Source organism: Eucyclogobius newberryi, unplaced genomic scaffold (genome assembly GCF_026437365.1).
Source record: "Eucyclogobius newberryi isolate DKJ021-1_F unplaced genomic scaffold, fEucNew1.0.hap1 SCAF_16, whole genome shotgun sequence".
Lineage (NCBI taxonomy): Eukaryota > Metazoa > Chordata > Actinopteri > Gobiiformes > Gobiidae > Eucyclogobius > Eucyclogobius newberryi.
The window spans coordinates 5303605-5321152 of record NW_027315790.1 but is presented as its reverse complement, the minus strand read 5'-3'; the positions used below and the strand labels follow the sequence as shown (position 1 = coordinate 5321152).

Below are 17548 nucleotides of genomic sequence, written 5' to 3'. Positions count from 1 at the left end.
ACAATGGCAATAAACCCCTGATTCTGATGCTGATCAGTGCTTCATGAAGCGCTGCTTGGCTGATGTGGTTCAGAAAATGGTTCAACTCTGTGAGCTGCGCTGAAACAAAGGAATTGCCTTGTGATCCGTGGCAGTAGCAGCGTCTGGGACATTTTATAAAGTCATATATTGGTTCGAGTAGAACTAGGGCTGCATTTTAAGTCAGACATTATTCTTTTGATTAGTAGACTAGTCAAATCATCAGTTATTTGTTTCCTACATGGAAACGATACATTTATTCTTTATTAAGCGAATTTCAGAGATTCAATTTAGATGAGGTAATTAGCGCTTCACTAAATAAACCCACATAGAACATAAAACTAGTTCATAACGAGTAAGTAAAAGGACATACTGGTATACAAATGACCAACCTAAAACCAAAAACGTGCCACCAATCTTCTCCGTCTGATATTTTAATGATGTAAGTTGAACGAGCAGCGATACCTCTGTGTAGCCCCACAGTCTCCTGGATGCGTGTACACTCTAAAGACTCCGTGCTATGATAATGATGTCTGTCTGACTCTGTGATGCTCAGACGGTCAGGAGGAGGTGGGTTGGGGTGCCGATTCTTTTGATCACTCCTCTGGTGCGAGCAGGCCTTTCATGTGCTCCTCTGGTCTGGCGCTGGGGTCCGGACACTGGGGCAAACACCAGAACAAAGGCCTGGACTTGTGAAAGCTACACCTCCTGACAGCTCAGCGCACACTACCCACCTGCTTTTGACCCGAGACATCATCACCCCGTACGAGCTCTGTGATCTTCCCACTTCCTCATTTCTACGGCTGCATTACACCCTGACATTTTTGTGATGTAAACTACAGTAGCAAGCACAGCATTATACTTTCCGATGGTCCTTACCGAGTTATAAGTCCCACGAAACGCCTCGTGGCGTGGACTGCCAATTAGTCCTGCCACGTATCAATCATAAAACGCACCTATCGCTCACCTGCAGCCGCGTGCGGCTCATCTCCACTTTTCCGCGTGTCTAAGCGCATTGATTTATCATAATATAGTTCCCTCAGAGTACAGGGCAAAATGAAGACGGAGAAAGACAGTTCGAGCTGCCTCAGAAGAAGACGTAAATCTACGGGAGACGAGAGATGCGATGCGATCCGTCACGCTAATAAACAAACGCATGTGTGTGTTGTATCGCACGGGGGAGTGGCATGTGCACGGGGGAGTGGCATGTGCACTTCCACCTGAGTTCTCAAATCGTCCATTGAGCCTTTAATTGTTAGTACAATCCATTTTTTGTGAAGGTCTTTTTCCCTCCAGTCAAGTGTATGCTTCAAAGATATCTGCTGAGAGTATCCATGGCAGGAGTTTTTTAAGAGGCCAAAATACATAGTTCTGAAATTGGGTGGGTCGGTGATGTCAAAAGCAGTGTGTAGCGTTTAATTAATCTCAGTCAAAATGTTTGATCAAACTCGTGGATAGTCTTGACATGTTGAGAAGAAGCTAGAAGTTTGATTTTACGAGGCTCTTGTTGGTATTTTGGCCTGATATTTAACATGTATGATACTGAACAATCAGGAATTTATCAACTAAGATCCCAGGACATGTTTATTTTACAGTCACGCCAAATCAACACATAATTGGGTAAAATACTTTTAGCTAGTTTGCACCGTATCTATGGAACAAAACAAATTGTATATAGGATCATTTTGTGCCATTCTATGAATTTAAGGTAAATACTTAATGCCTTCATTCTATATCGTTTGTGATATTGTATTTAACTTATTGAATCATGTCGGTGTAATTCCTCATACGTCGAGTGTTCCATTATAGAACATTATAGAAGATTCAGTTGTAGTCATCTGGACTCCACCTATTTTGTTTTTTTATTTTATTTTTTAACAAGATATTTAGACTCCAAGTCATTCTCAATCTGTTAATCTAGTCTCAGAACTCAGATATTTATCCTACTCTGAGTTTATCTATTTGTTTGCCCTGTGTTAAGTTTCCCCTGGAACTGATCTTCTTGTTACCTAACAGTCCAATAATGGGCCATAGAAATCTTATTGTTAGCTGGCTCCCTCATCACTGATGAGTACCTGATTAGCATCAGAATGACCAAGCCTGATGATGTCCCGTGACTAAAATGAGGGTGCAAGAACTGAAATAAAAGCTGCAAAATCTGTTAACACAAAGCAAACTCTGCCCCATGATGCAGCGCCAGGTCCTGAGCACGGCGACACATTCAGCCATTAAAAAAAGAACCATTCCAAAGCAACGTTAGGCGACCTCATCTGGCATCAGGGCCAATGAAACTGTGGCTTTTGTTTGTTTACAGTCCATGTTTCCAGTGCATCCTTGATGAGCACCTGATCATGCATACTACAGCCACACTGTTGCTCCACCACTGAAGCGCTCACCGCTCCATGAAATACAAGTATTTGATTATTGTTGGAGTGACACCAACCCAAAATGCATGAAAATAACTATGACCTAAAATTGCAAATAAACCAACAAATGCCACAGAGTGGAAACTAATAGTGAAAGTTCCAAAGTTTTTGACAGTAACTGTCCATTAATAGCTGCAAAGTATTCTTGTATAACTAATACAGTTCATGTCGGGGCACCCTAGACTTATTTTGTTTATCGGGGAAACCAAGACTTATTTTGTTTATCCAAGCACTTTCAGTTTAGAATGTATTACTCCTAAATTCTACATTAAAATATATTTGTGATAAAGCAGAAGCTCATCAACAATTGTGCTTAGGTCAGAGCGGGCAAACTCAGCACTGCACTGCTCCTAATCAGACACATCTCACTGTGGAAACTCAGCCAAACTCGAAATGAATGCATGGGAGAGGGCCTGCATGCATAAGTACTGAACACCTGCAGGAGCGAGTGCACTGGATTACACTGCACGGGTCAGCAGAAGGAGAAAGTTCTAGTCGTGGTGAAAAGTATCATTTGTGTCCTCTTACAGGACAAAGCACTATTGTGAAGGGGTCAAACACCAAACTCTCAGCAGTCACCAATCCAATACGTTTGCTCAGCTTGAGAAACAAGTGTACAGTGCGAGAGATTTTGATACTAGGGAATTGGCATGATACTTGATGCATATTATGTTTTCCCAATGTAATAATGATTCAGTAAAAATAATAATGCATGTAATAATAAAGTTTAAGATCATTTGATAAATTATTTTTCATTTTTTCAGTTCAGAAAAGGTCAAATTTTTGTCCAGTTACTGCAATTATTTTTATTTTAGCATTAATACAAGCTCAGTTGACATATACTTTTATGTTAGATTTGGGAGGGGAGGTTCACTTCTGAGAGCTCTGCATGTTAATGAGCGTGTCCTGTATATTCCATGTATTGTACATTTTATGCCGTGTAAATGTCTTTACTTTTATTGCTTCTACTGTTGCTGTACCAGTCTTTGAGAACATAAAATGTCCATTGTTCATGTTCTAGATTGTGATGACATAATCATTTCAGATAGAGGGCCTCACGGACTCGATAGGAGATTCACTGTTTTGGAAATATGTTGAACCTCATCATCATTTGTTTGGCATTGGCTCCTAAAATTACCTTATGCATCTTACGGTGTTAAGCCATTTCAGCTGACAATAATACAAAACATAATTTTTGAACTTAAGGAAGATATTCATAGAACTTGTGAACTTGTGTTTTTGCCAGTTTATCGGTCATGTAGATAGGCCCAGCAATTACAGGTGAGCAAATATGTACTTGTGGATCATACGCAAGTCAAGATAGACTGGATAAAATCTGGCATAAATTTCATATCATATATTCATATATTCATTAATGCACTGTCCCCTTTCTTAAAAAAAATCTATTTAGATATGTCCCTACCTTGCAAATTCAAGAATGTGATTATCTATTGTCTACTTTGCACTATATATTGGTCCCATGTCTATTTGGACAAGTAGTGGACACCGATGGTCACAGACGGCCCAATATAGACGGAGTCAGAAAGAACAGTGGACAGTGACAAGCAACATGAATGAAAGAACGCAGACAAAATAGCAGTTTGGACACAGTTGATTTGTGATTATGCATAAACCACCATTAAACAAACTGTTAGGGAGTGAGTCGCAGACTTTACCCACTTAGCGGGAGCTGTTAAAAGATTATTAGTTTGCGCTCTTAGGCAAAAAGCTGAATAAATACCTTATTATTATAGTCTGTGTAGTGACCTTCATGTGACTTTTGAAACCATTTTGGAATTCAATGGATGTATGAATGGATGTGTAGGCCGTGCACACCGTCTTCATGTTTTATTCCTTGGTGTGACGCTCCACTGTAAATCTGAGGGAAGATAGTCCATCAGCACAAAAAGAGCTGAGCTTCAGAATTAGACCTCTAATAGCATCATAAATCTATCCATTTGGAGCAAAGTACACAAAACACACAACTTATGGCTTGAATTAAGTTCATATTTTACTGCCTGGAATAAAAAGGCTGTCTTGTCCTTGGAGAGGCAGATAAAACTGGCCTGGGGCTCCCTCTCTCCTCTCTCCCCTCGTCTCCTCTCGTCTCCCTCCTCCGGCCCCCCGCGTGTCTCCTCAGGCAGATTAGACACCTCTCTAGGGAACTAAATATCAGGCAAGAGGATAAACAGAAGAGCTGCTCTAATGTCAGCGGTGAGTCTACAGGGAGCTGTGATGAGGGCCGCTCAGTTCTACTCAGTGACGTGTGAGTGACTTTCAGTGCATCACAAAAATATACACACAGTAAAAACCTTCAGTAGATACAATTAGTATTTGGACATTGTCTACATATGTCTACATATAATCATATTGAATTGGAGTTGATGATGATTTGGGCTTAAAATGCTTCCTCACATGCTTAAAGACTTTTTCAAACACTTGGTTTCTGAATTTTCAGAAGAGGCAGCATCCCACTCAGGACCTTCCTCGAATTTGAAAATGATACACTTAAATGAAAGCTTAGAATCAGCACTTCAACTCACAGTCCATATAGTTGAGCACAACTGATTATTTAAATTCTTTCACAATATCAGGGCTCACAATTCTTAAAGTGCAAAACCTGTTCTGAGGCATTAATGAAGGAGCTGTAGTAACACAAGTCTGAATGCTGAAAGACAAAAAGGCGTTTCAGTTTGTTGTGACAGTAGAAAGCTCCAAAGCCTGCACTCCACAGAGTCTGGCTCATCTTCTGTATTACAGGCGTGTCTGTGTGTAAACAGCACTCAAAGAGAATATTACGAGTGGGAGAATGAGTGTTGTCACATTGATCCAGCGTGCATGGTCAGCTGGAACTCCGCGCCGCTGCCTGGGAGAGACACACTTGCCGGGGCATTGATTGTGCTCGCTGCCTGACAGCACTTGGCTGGAAAAGCTGAAACATGAAGTTTTCTCTATTTAACCTCTCACACTTTTGAAGGAATAATGCAACACACTACATTCTACAAGAAATCAATAGCAATATTTACTGTAGTCGACACGCGCGCCTTCAGCCACTGAGTTGTGGCTGTGCACTTTAAATTGATGTCCAATGAAAGCAAATAAGTTATTTGTTGAGACTATGGATGGGACAGTATGGTTTTGTCACGGAATGATTCTTGTCACAATACATGGCTCACAGTTTCAATATTTCTATTTTATTGGGCAAAAACTGTCTGTTAATTTGCTAAATAAAACAAAAGGTTCAATAAATAACAGTTTGTATAAAGGAAGTTTGTGGGGAATTGTGTCGTTTGTTTGGTTTCATGAATCGACTAAAGCCCTGAATTTTTTATCATAAAAAGCATGTGTTTTTTTTAATAAATTGTACTTATTTGCATTGTATTTATTTTGACCATTTGCCTGTTGACTAGCTGTTAGAATTGGCGTGATGCTCACAGTCAGCTCCAGCCTCTGAGTGTGAAAAGTGCTCATAAACTCATTGCAGTTTAGATTTAGGACGCTAGAAACGTGTTAGGAAAGATATGTAGGTATAGACAATTTAAGTCGTTTTTCAAATCCCACAACAATTTCCTTCAGAAGAAAATTAGCAGATTTACAGCAATCAGGTTTAATTTGAGATTAGCATATTTTCATCAGCATTAAACAGAGGCCTCAAATCTAGTCGGTTTGTGGCCGAGTGTTTATCAGGGTAATGACGTTGATCAAATATTATATTTTGAAAAATAAACACTATATAAAAAGTGTATTGAAATCAAATGTGGCCTATGATTCTACAATCTAAAAACTGGCAACGGTATAGGCCACTATAATTTGGATGAAATTGATATAATTAGGCTTATTTAACATGAGCTGTATAAACCATTCTCAGCACAGGAGCAGAATAATGTCTGTAATAAGCATATCCATGGGTTTGAGTCATGTGACTTTTTAGTTGTCACCACCAATCTGAAGATGTCACACACGCTGTTGTCTCTACACGGTTAAACAGTCACGTAAAACAGCTCATCACATTCCAAATGAAAAGGGTTGATACTTGAAGAAGACAGAAGTTATGGGCTTTGATCCTTCTCTACAGCGGAGAGTCTCTGACACTTAAAAGCAGAGACAACAAACTTTTGTGGACATTTCCTCTTCCTCGTCCACAAGCCCTCTGCACCGGACACACCCTCTGCACCGGACACGTCCTCAATTCTTTCAAGAGCAAGGACTTTGTGTCTGATCCTAAAATATAACACTGGACAGTTGGAAATTAGGCTCGTTAAAATTTGTCTGCAAGTAGGCTAATTTATTTAAGTTTATTAGCATGTAGCCACGTAATAATATGTAAACTAACATTAGCCAGCTGCTAACAACCTGAAACAAACAGCTCAGCCTCAATCTGGAGTGATTTATTTAACTGGTCTCTCCTGACCACAGCAATCCATTTCTGGACTTTGGGGAAGTTACAGAAGAAGAATCCTTCCGTTTTGAGACTTTTTGTCGGCACTGCCCACAATGCAATGTGTGACTTTCCTCCTGAAGATGGCAGTGAGTCACTTCAGACCCATGAATAGCATGTCATCCAGTCCCAAACTTAATATTGCACAATTCTTTCTCTGGAGCTTTTCACATCATTTCAGTCACATTTGGTGCTGAACAGGAGTTCCATGGTAACGCTGAGGGGAGGGGCTCGACAAACTCGGGCTCAGCTTTAGTGTTCAGACGTTTGGACTTGAAAGAATTTTCTACTGGTACTTTGTGAAGGATGAATGGAGTAAACTGGTATGGCACTCTCCACACATGTCTCCTCCCCTCCCACAGTTCACTGCCCCGCGCTGTACGAGCGGCAGAGGGTGCGCTGTCCGAGGTCCCGCGCGCCACTGTATTAAGGACGATGCGGCTGCTGGTGACACCAACGCTGCTCATGTTGTGACTGCAGCTCTGGGTAACACGCGCGTTCACGTCGCACGGTCTTCTGTCTTCGCGTGTAGCGTGAGTGTAAAAGCCAGATGTTCAATGACGAGCCGCAGCCTGGTTTGTAGACGGACGCTCCAGGAAATGAATGTAACAGGGCATCACTTTCATTCACGCGTCTTCTCTCCTCACAACGCTGAACTGTCTTCACCGTGCTGCTCTGAGGCAGCGCTCTGAGAGCGTGAGAGCGGCAGTGCAGGAACATAGGAGCAGTGAGTCTTCAGATGCAAACCTGGCCCAGACAACAGAGCGGCGAAATCTGGGCCAACCAAATTCTGTTCTTATCTCCATCCTCTTTATATAACTCTGCATTAACCTGCACTAGACTGTAAGTTACTGAAACAGACACAAAATGTGTTCTGCACATTCATTTGTTGTGTGGCTTATATCCTCTCTCTCTCTAAAATCATAGAAAATTAATGTTATCTTATATAATCAAAATTAGGCTTGTTAAACCATACATTTACTCATTGCTTGATGCAACTAAATGAAAATGTTTGTGTCCTGTCACCAGCGTGGATGTAGCAGTCAGACCAGATTCTCTGTCTATCTGGATCAGGGAAGATGAGCGTTGATTAACAGGCCAAGGAAAAGTGTTAAAAGTGATTCAAAATCTAAAATACAGGCTAATAATGGCTTGATAATGTCAATGTCACTGTGCAAATGTGTGTGAACATTCTTTTTGGCGTTGCTGCAGTAAATAACATTTATTGAGCAGCTTCAGTGAGAGACTGATCCACCCTCGCTGTGAAGGAGAGGTTCCACAGGTCTTTTCTTCTGCTGCTGTCAGACTCTACAACAAACACTGTTAGCCCTGAACATGTGCAATATTGACTTAATCATGTGCAATACCAACCAAATCATGTGCAATACCGTCATATTCATGTGCAATTACTGTCGTACTCACACGCAATAATGTCATATTCATGTGCATATAACTGATGTAAATAACTACTAATAATAACATTATTATTAGTATTATTTTGTCTTATGCCAGCTATTTTTATTCTATTTTATCTTTATTTTTTCCCTCCATTCCCTATTAAGATATGAGAGGTTCTGTCTACAGGAGTTTTGTTAATAAGAGTTTTTGTTTATAAGAGTTCTTCTATTAAGAGTGTTTTTAAAAAAACTTCCTATAAGTTATCTGTTCTTTTCTTCTGTATCTACTGCGTTGTAACACCGACATTTCCCCATGTGTGGACATTAAAGGCATATCTTATCTTATCTGTACCAGAACTAGGCCCATGTGTACCTTTATACCACATTACACACTGCAGAAAACAACAGCAGCAGCACTTTCAGCTCTACTTAAGTTAAAATGCCGATTTTGCCGAGTTATAATATAGTGAGTTCTAGGATCTAGTCACTAATAAGTATCAGTGTAAACATCTGCCCGTATGACATCCTCAAATTCTAGAATCTGAAAACAACCAAAAGCAAAACCTGTTCCGTAGCGTGGAGCGTGTATGTGGGCGCAGTGTGGTACCTTCGTGCACTGTCACGCCGCAGTTGTCGCACTGGATGATCTCGTCGGCGTCTTCGCTGTTGTCTCCCAAACACACGCAGCAGATGAGGATGTGCTGCGTGCTCCAGCTCTGGGACCGCTCCAGCAGGCCGTCCTGGAACAACACACACACATACATTTATCAGTGCGGCCTCCTCAGCTTCCAGCTCTGTCCACGCCTGTCTGGCACGCTTTTAATCCACAGCACAATGATACAAAGGAGCTGGCATTAACCTGGAATCACGCTCTGATACAATCTAAAGCTCTTTGTGTCTTACTCTGTGAAGTAGCCTGAGTACAGGACAATACCACATTCATCTGCAGTGGCTTCAGTCAAAAGATTTCCCATAATCACTTTGACAATACATCAGTTGAGTTCCAAATGTACTTACTATAAAAATATACAAGAGCCAATAGACCATTTCAAATGCTCTGTCATCACAGTGTTCAAAGTTCTGAAATGGAGGCGACTGGAAAAATAATAAAGTAAACCGAGACACATTTCTTTGATTATCTGATGGTCTTAACTCTTAATTAAAGAAATAACTGTGTCATCAGCATAAAAATGCATTTTAGCAACAGACACATTTTGACCTGTCCTTCATGACCAAGATAAATAGGAGGGGCCCCAACATTGAGCCCTGTGTCACCCCTTGTGGACAACATAATCAGAACAAAGACCCTCATATTTAATGCACGGAGTCCTGTTATACAGATAATTTGAGAACCATGCGACTGCATATTCTGACAATCCTGAGCAAAGTAGTAGTAGTGTTTTTATAAATGTATCAGATTAATCACACTTTGGAAGTATGACTAATCACGATTAATTGTACCATGCGCTGAAGGTAACTAATGTCATTATTAATTCACAACATGACACTTTCTAATTTGAAGCATTGTCGCACATGCACATTTTCTTTAAGAATTTTTAATTAGTTCACAAATATAAATACATTTAAAAGCCCTATTGGCTATAATTTAAGTCTATTTCATGATAAATCTCTACATTCACATGTAAATGTACATGACCAAACAGCAGGTTTATTGGGTTAAAGGCCCTTCATTGTCGCTTGCGGGTGTAACTGGCTCTAATGCTGACAGATGTGAGCTGCTGGTGTGTAATAGTTTTGTGAAATATTTGGCCCATACTACTCGCTTCAGCGCTCACATGCTAGCTTCATTTTCTCACGGAACGTACAGTGTTCAACTCGAGATCTACTACGTCGCTGATTTGTTCTGTGGCACGAAGCAAAGTCGCACTGCTCTATGCGTAAACGATAGTTGGCACTCGTTCACCTGAGGACTCTACATTCCTCACTGAGAAATGTATTTTATGTGTAAGTTTAACTGCATGATACATCAGCTCTGCTCCTGCAGCTGTTCACTCAGGTAAAGCCACCTGCAAAATCTAACAGACCGCATTTAGGTCAAAACAGACCGTGTGATTAATCTGCGTCAATACATGATAAATTGATAGATTATCTATGATTAGTCACAGGAGTTAATATGTTAAATATGGCAGCCCAAGCTAAGGCTGAGAAGAAAAAATGGTGTGTTTCCGGTAACCCGACCGACCTGGATAAAGGAAACTCGACCTTAAACATTTTATCGCATATTTACTGGCCGTACCTTTCGAGGATGTCAAATTGTGAGAGCGAATCCAAAAGCTGCGGGAAAAAATCATCTGTGTGGATTGTAAAATATGAAAATCGCCGTACTTTTGGCGCATCCATGTTTGTGCGAGATGCTCTTTTTATTTAATGTTTTATTTTTTGGTCAGCACGCAGACTGGCTGCCATGGCGACAGGCACGCCCGGTGTTTCAGCGGTGAAGTTATAGGCCCGCTTTACTTGTGCGATATAATAATATAATCGTTTTATGAGCAAACATCTTTCACAAACGTGGTGTGAGCAAACCAGAGCTCGTCACAGAGCGGTGTTGCGTTGCACGTGTGAACGCAATGATTGGAAACATTTGTGAAAACTCCAAAACCAAACAATCCCGTGTTCGCTCATTTCCTCATCGGAGCCAGAGTGGATAGAAGCCAAAGCCCCGCCCCCCGCTTCCGGCGAGTTAATCTAACCGGTGAGGTAAACGCGGACACACCACAACAGAGCGGGCAATAGAGCGGTGATTACTAGATCACTATTTTATTCAATATCTGCAAACCAATAAGGCCACATCAATGTGAAGCGCTCACTTCTGAGAAAATAAAACTGCCTGCAAAACTTGTGCGAGGATTAAATTTTTTGTTTTGTTTTTTAAATCCAACCTACCGACCTGGATTTTTTTTTCCAATGTTACCGAAAACACACTTTTTTGGGGCCTAAATAAAGGCAAACTTCAGAGCATTCCCCCTGGAGAAAGATAAGTGTCATGCCATATTGTTGAATATTATAGTGTGGAGATACATTTCGTGCTCACATGCAATGGTGTCACATTCATGTGCACATAAGAATAGAGTGTTTATTTTTTCATTATTATTAGTATTATCTTGTCTTAAGCAAGCTGTTTTTTTATTTATTTATTTTTTTATTTAATTTTTATTTATTTTTTCATCTTTATTTATTTTTCCCCTCCATCCCTTGTTGGGAAATGGGAGGTTTTGTTTATAAGAGTTTTTGTTTATAAGAGTTTTTGTTTATAAGAGTTTTTGTTTGTAAGAGTTCTTCTATTGAGAGTGTTTTTAAAACTTCCTATATGTTATCTGTTCTTTTCCTCTGTATCTACCTGCGTTGCAACAATGAAATTTCCCCATGTGTGGACAATAAAGGAATATCTTATACAAGCCGGCTCACAGTAATGGGCTCGACACGACGTCACTCCTTCTCCATTCATTTCCAATAGAACCTGTGCGACGATGCGACAATGGCTCCTTTAGATCAGCAACAAGCGAAAGTGGTGCTCGTGAAAACCTCGTGCATGCCGACGTGGACATGCAGGCTTGTGAAGTGATCCTCAAAGTAGAAAAATGTTCCACTTTTGTCACTGTTGCCAACACTGCTGCCAATCAGAGAATTTCTTTGACAGAGCAATGAGCACTCGAATGGCTTCAGTTTTCATATGATATCTAATTACTACTGGGATCTGCCTATGAAAGAAAGCGGCTGCCTTTCCACCCCATGGGCAACTTTTTCTTTCGATGTGAAGCCAAGACAATAAAACTATTTTGGCAAACCCCTTGTGACTAGATGCCACTTTTCACCCTTGATATGTATTGAAATAAAACCATAAAGAACATAAAAAATACTCTTAAAACCTCATATTTGCCAGGAATTTCACAGCCTATAAATGTGTAGGAGACTGATCTGCCCTGGAACTGTGAAGCTGTTGCTGGTCTCAACAAGTATCGCTGGCCACTGTCGTTTTCTCAGTTTTTCAGGTGTGATAAACGCAACCAAACTTAGACAAAAAAAATATATAAGCTCATACTGAATGTTACTTACTGGGACTTTATGTGTGATAATATACAGTGATGATGTACAACGTGCCCAGGGACTGCTTTAACCTGGTACAGGAACGGGCTGGGTTATTTTACCAAAAATTATCTGTTAAGATATCTTATTTTCAATGTCGGGGTCATAGTCAGTTCACTCTCACATGAATGAATGTGAGAGTGAACTGTCTGTAATGTCTATGTCTCTGTGTTGGCCCTGCGACGAGTTGGCCACTGTCCGGGGTGTACCCCGCCTAAGGCCCAAAGTCACTGGGATAGGCTCCAGTCACCCGCGACCCCGAAAGGGAACAAGCGGTAGAAAATGAATGATGAATGAATGGGTCATAGTCAGCAAAAGGCGCAGTAACTGCTTTGGTCTCAGCACAAGTTCTGCTTTACATAACGAATGAGCAGTCACCTGCCCTTTTCATTTGGCCACTGCGTCATCGTGGACCACGTGAATGAGGAAGCCATAGAAATGCACAACAGCAGGGTTCAGATTAAGGATTTTCACTTGTATAGCGGTGCTGCTAAACAATCCGTTCATTTTTTCAAATTTGTATAGCAATTTATAATTGCACAGCAAAACACAAGTGACTAACAATCAATATTTTCCATTAATGTAACAAGATCATTTATTTCAAATGTATTTGTAAACATTCTATTTTTAAAAAAACCTCCTAACAAATGAACTTTTAAACACTTTTTAAAGATTTTTTAAAAAAAAAACAGAAAACTTGCAAATAAAATTAGTTGTTGAACAAATTAATTAACACCAAGTTAGATTAACTTATTTACAACTTTCTTTCATATCATCATCATCAGATGACTATTTGCAGGAGTCTCATTTACATATTAATTGTCTTTACACTCACAAAAAATGTGTTAAGCTTCTTATGGAAAAATAAAGGTTGCTGCGGTGTCCATCATGGTGTATTTATTGTGTTATTCAAATTGTACCGCTCTATTTCACGTTCCATTCCAGCTATAAAACGTTTCCATTTTTTGTTTTTCTATTTGATGACGGTCCCTAAGCACTCGTCTCGGCTCCGGCTGCACCTTCGGATCACTGTAATTCGCTGCGCCCAAAATACGCATCTGATTGTTAAAAACAAGGTTGTGTCACTTGGCAGTGTAGATATGAGTATTTTGGCAAGTGAATGATCTGCAAAGACTTTTGCGTTTAGGAGCTATTGACCTCGGAAGTCCGAATCTGTGACGCTAACTTTACCGCACGTGGCTCCTCCCACTTTCAGACTCACGATCTGAGACAGCAGCGGGACTCGTCATGACAACACAGCGTCCTACATGTGTCATGTCCACACAGCGTCCTACATGTGTCATGCCGTTGTTGACGATCGATTGACGAGTGATCAGTACTTTTAGGCGCTTTGGTTTTACAATTGAACGCACATTTTTATATCGCAAAAGCTGCGATACAAAAGCCCTTTTTTTCTGACGAACGCATCGCATTTGAGAGAAATTGCGTCGCATTTTGCGATGCGATACCGCTTATTCTGAACCCTGAACAGTTATATAGGCCTACATCGCCGAAGCAGGGATTTTGCAGCTTAAGTTTAATTCATGATTCTATTGTAATTAGAACAGAAAGGGAGGAGTGAAATGCCACAAACACATGCACAGAAAAGGGGAACACGGAAGCGATATTAATGCACACGCTACATGGCAAATAGCCAAAGCAGAGGGCGTAACGGAGTGAGTTTTGCTGTTTTGAGGTGCGACTCACCTCATTGCCTTTGCCCTGGGACATGCTGTCATTGGTCAGCTCTTCGTCCAGGGCGGTGGAGCTCTTGTTGCTCTTGCTCTTTTTCTTGGGCTTCTTGTCGACCTTCTCGCTGTCACTGCTGCTGTTGTTCTCATCTCCATCCTCTTTGTCCTCGTCATCTTCGTCGTCGTCATCGTCTTTGTCGTAGTCATCTTCGTTGTCGTCGTCGCGATCATCCTCGTCCTCGTCATCGTCATCGTCGTCGCTCGCACCGCCGCCCTCCTCCTCGGCCCCTCCCCCTTTCTGCGTGCCGGCCTTGCCCTTCTTCTTCCCGGCCGTGGGTCTCCAGTCGTTGTCGTCCTCGCTGTCATAATCGTCCATCTCGTTCAGCTCCTCCATGGTGGTGAAGTCCAGCAGAGGACGGTTTCTGCGAAAGTTCCACTTCTTTGGCTCGGACTGAGGTAACAGAAAGATGAGAAGAATCAAGATTAAAATAATAAAAATGTAAAAAGCATTAGCACTAAAAAAAACTATGTAAATAAAATGGGCAATCAATAAAGATTACATTTAAGTAACGACATCCAAGCAGATATTTAACATTTTAAAATGATAAAGAAAATGTCATGTTTGTTTGTTCATTTGGTTTTAATCCATCTGTTGTTCCGCATTGACTCTCACAAACACAGTCTGATTCATACACCAGCACACTATTGTACATGTTTTCAGTGGTAGGGGAAAGCGGAGCACCCGGAGGAGAGAGAACATGCAAACGCCACACAGAACAGCCCCACGCCACCCGGGAATCAATCCTTCTTGCTGTGAAGATAGAGCGCTGACCGCTGCCCCACTGTGTCTTATAATATTGACGTGACAGGACATTCAACAGATTATCAGAACAAAAAATCATCAAACATCGCTGAGGTCGGCAAAGAGTCTGACCAATGCTCTGCAGCTAAGAAGACTCAACTACCAGGCAGCAAGAGAACATTTAAACTTAGAAATGCACAAAGAATTACGCTCAAAGCCAAACAGAGGCTAAAAGATGTTCAGGCGCATCTAGTAATTTAGCATTAACACCAAACTTGGAACTGGGCGGCACAAGTTATTTTCTCTCTGCTGCACAAATAAAGACCTGGCTTGAAGCTCCAGTTGTTTTTATTTTCTCTTTACGCAGTAGACCAAAACCAAACAACATTTCTTTTAGTTGAATTTAAAGTAATCTGTGTTAGGAAATCCTTGTTACTCTACCTGGGACTCGTCAGTTGCATTGCCAGACCCAAACCCAGAGCCAGACCCGGGCTCAGAGCTGGGGGTGGCGCCTGCTGCTGCTGCTACCTCGGGCTCTGGAGTCTTCTTGGCTTTACGGCGGCTTTTAGGAGGAGTGGCTGCAGCACCCTCTTTGGTGGGGCTATCCGAGGACGCCTTGGAAGTTTCTGAGGATTGCTTGGCCTCCTCATCGATGCCGTCGTCTGCGGAGGCTGCGTGGTCCGAGTTGCTCTCTGAACCAGGTGCACTGCCTTTGGAGCCCTCCTCATCGCTGCCATTACCCGTTCCATCAGACCCTAGTGAATGGAAAAGCTCTTGAGTGCCTTTGCTTTGGTGTCTCCGGTTTTAGAACTTTAGACATCATACGAGACATGCATTTCCCACGTCAGGAATTGAGTTATAGCTCTATCTACTGACTGCAGAAGGAGTTACAAAAGGGAGATGAATAAATCTAGCTCCACCCCCGACATGCTAATGCAGGCATGCAGTTGTAATGAATGTGATTTAAGGCAGAAATGCTCAGAACGATTCTGGTGACAATTTATGGATTTAAAAACAGAAGATGTTGGAGCTCTACGTACGAGGTCTAAAATACATTGTTGCAGTGAAGCCTGATGAAAATACAGAATTGCTTCCTTAAATTCAGGTTCTTAGATGCAGGAAGCCGGGTATAGTATATGAATATTTTTTACTACTAATTTCACAAAGTTTAGCTAACCACTTTTAGTAATTAAAATGTTGAATATCTAAAGTACCAGAAAGACATAAATTCTCACCTGAAGCATCTCCTACTTCAAAGTCACTGTCGTCTGAACTGTCATAATCCAAGGCGTCCAGGAGTGATGCAGCCAGCGGCTTCACCTGCCTCCTCTTCAGACTGCGGTCCACTGATGAGACAAAACAAGATTTACTTTTCTGATACAGACTATAATGAATAGAATAACTACATATAGATCTGTATGCAGTGTAAATTAATGATATGGTTGCCAATCATCTTAAGATAAGATAGCCTTTATTTGTCCACACAATGGGGAAATTTCGGTGTCGCAACACAAGTAGATACAGAAGTAAAAGAACACATAACTTATAGGAAGCTTTGGGAAAAAAAACTCTAGAAAAACTCTTATAAACAAATCTCTTAAAGACAAAACCTCTCATATTCTTAACAAGGAATAGAAAGAAAAAAATAAAATAACATAAGACAAAAATAATAATAGTGGCAAAAGTAAACTCTCTTATTTACAGCAGTTATATGCACATGAATATGACATTATGGGTGTTTTAGTTTGTTTACTTACTTACTATTAGCATTATTTAGTCTTATGCTAGCTATTTTACTTTACTGTATTTTATTATTATCATTTTATTATAATCTTATTTTTATCTTTTTATTTTATTTGTCTATTTTATTTTATTTTCTTCTCCCTCCATTCCCTATTAAGATATGAGAGGAGTTTTGTTAAGTTTTTTGTTTTGTTTTTAAGAGTTCTTCTATTAAGAGTGCTTTTTTTGAAACTTCCTATCAGTTATCTGTCCTTCCCTCTGTATCTACTGCGTTGTAACACCGGAATTTCCCCATGTGTGGACACATTAAAGGATTATCTTATCTTATTAATGCGTATGAGTATTGCACATGATTAAGTCAGTATTGCACATGATTATGTCTTATGAAAAGATAGGAGTTATAGCCATCAACTTCAACTGAGAGCTTCTTATATCACTTGTACGTACAGTGTGCAGAGTGTAGTGTGCAGAGTGTAGTGTGCAGAGTGTAGTGTGCAGAGTGTAGTGTGCAGTGTGCAGAGTGTAGTGTGCAGAGTGTAGTGTGCAGAGTGTAGTGTGCAGAGTGTAGTGTGCAGTGTGCAGAGTGTAGTGTGCAGAGTGTAGTGTGCAGAGTGTAGTGTGCAGAGTGTAGTGTGCAGTGTGCAGAGTGTAGTGTGCAGAGTGTAGTGTGCAGAGTGTAGTGTGCAGAGTGTATTGTGCAGTGTGCAGAGTGTAGTGTGCAGAGTGTAGTGTGCAGAGTGTAGTGTGCAGTGTGCAGAGTGTAGTGTGCAGAGTGTAGTGTGCAGAGTGTAGTGTGCAGTGTACAGAGTGTAGTGTGCAGAGTGTAGTGTGCAGAGTGTAGTGTGCAGTGTACAGAGTGTAGTGTGCAGAGTGTAGTGTGCAGAGTGTAGTGTGCAGAGTGTAGTGTGCAGTGTGCAGAGTGCAGTGTG

General features: G+C 40.9%; 1 protein-coding gene across 2 annotated transcripts in view; it reads right to left on the bottom strand.

Moving 5' to 3' along the window:
• The window catches only part of phf14 (PHD finger protein 14), a 61712-nt gene that overhangs the window by 42942 nt on the left and 1222 nt on the right, over positions 1-17548 (bottom strand). For both annotated transcript variants that reach the window (XM_072447329.1, XM_072447330.1), the window contains exons 2-5: positions 16112-16222; positions 15318-15631; positions 14091-14525; positions 8887-9019 (exon numbers count right to left, since the gene is read on the bottom strand). In XM_072447329.1, the coding sequence (XP_072303430.1) occupies positions 8887-9019; positions 14091-14525; positions 15318-15631; positions 16112-16222 (993 nt within the window). The remainder of the gene's footprint in view (positions 1-8886; positions 9020-14090; positions 14526-15317; positions 15632-16111; positions 16223-17548) is intronic.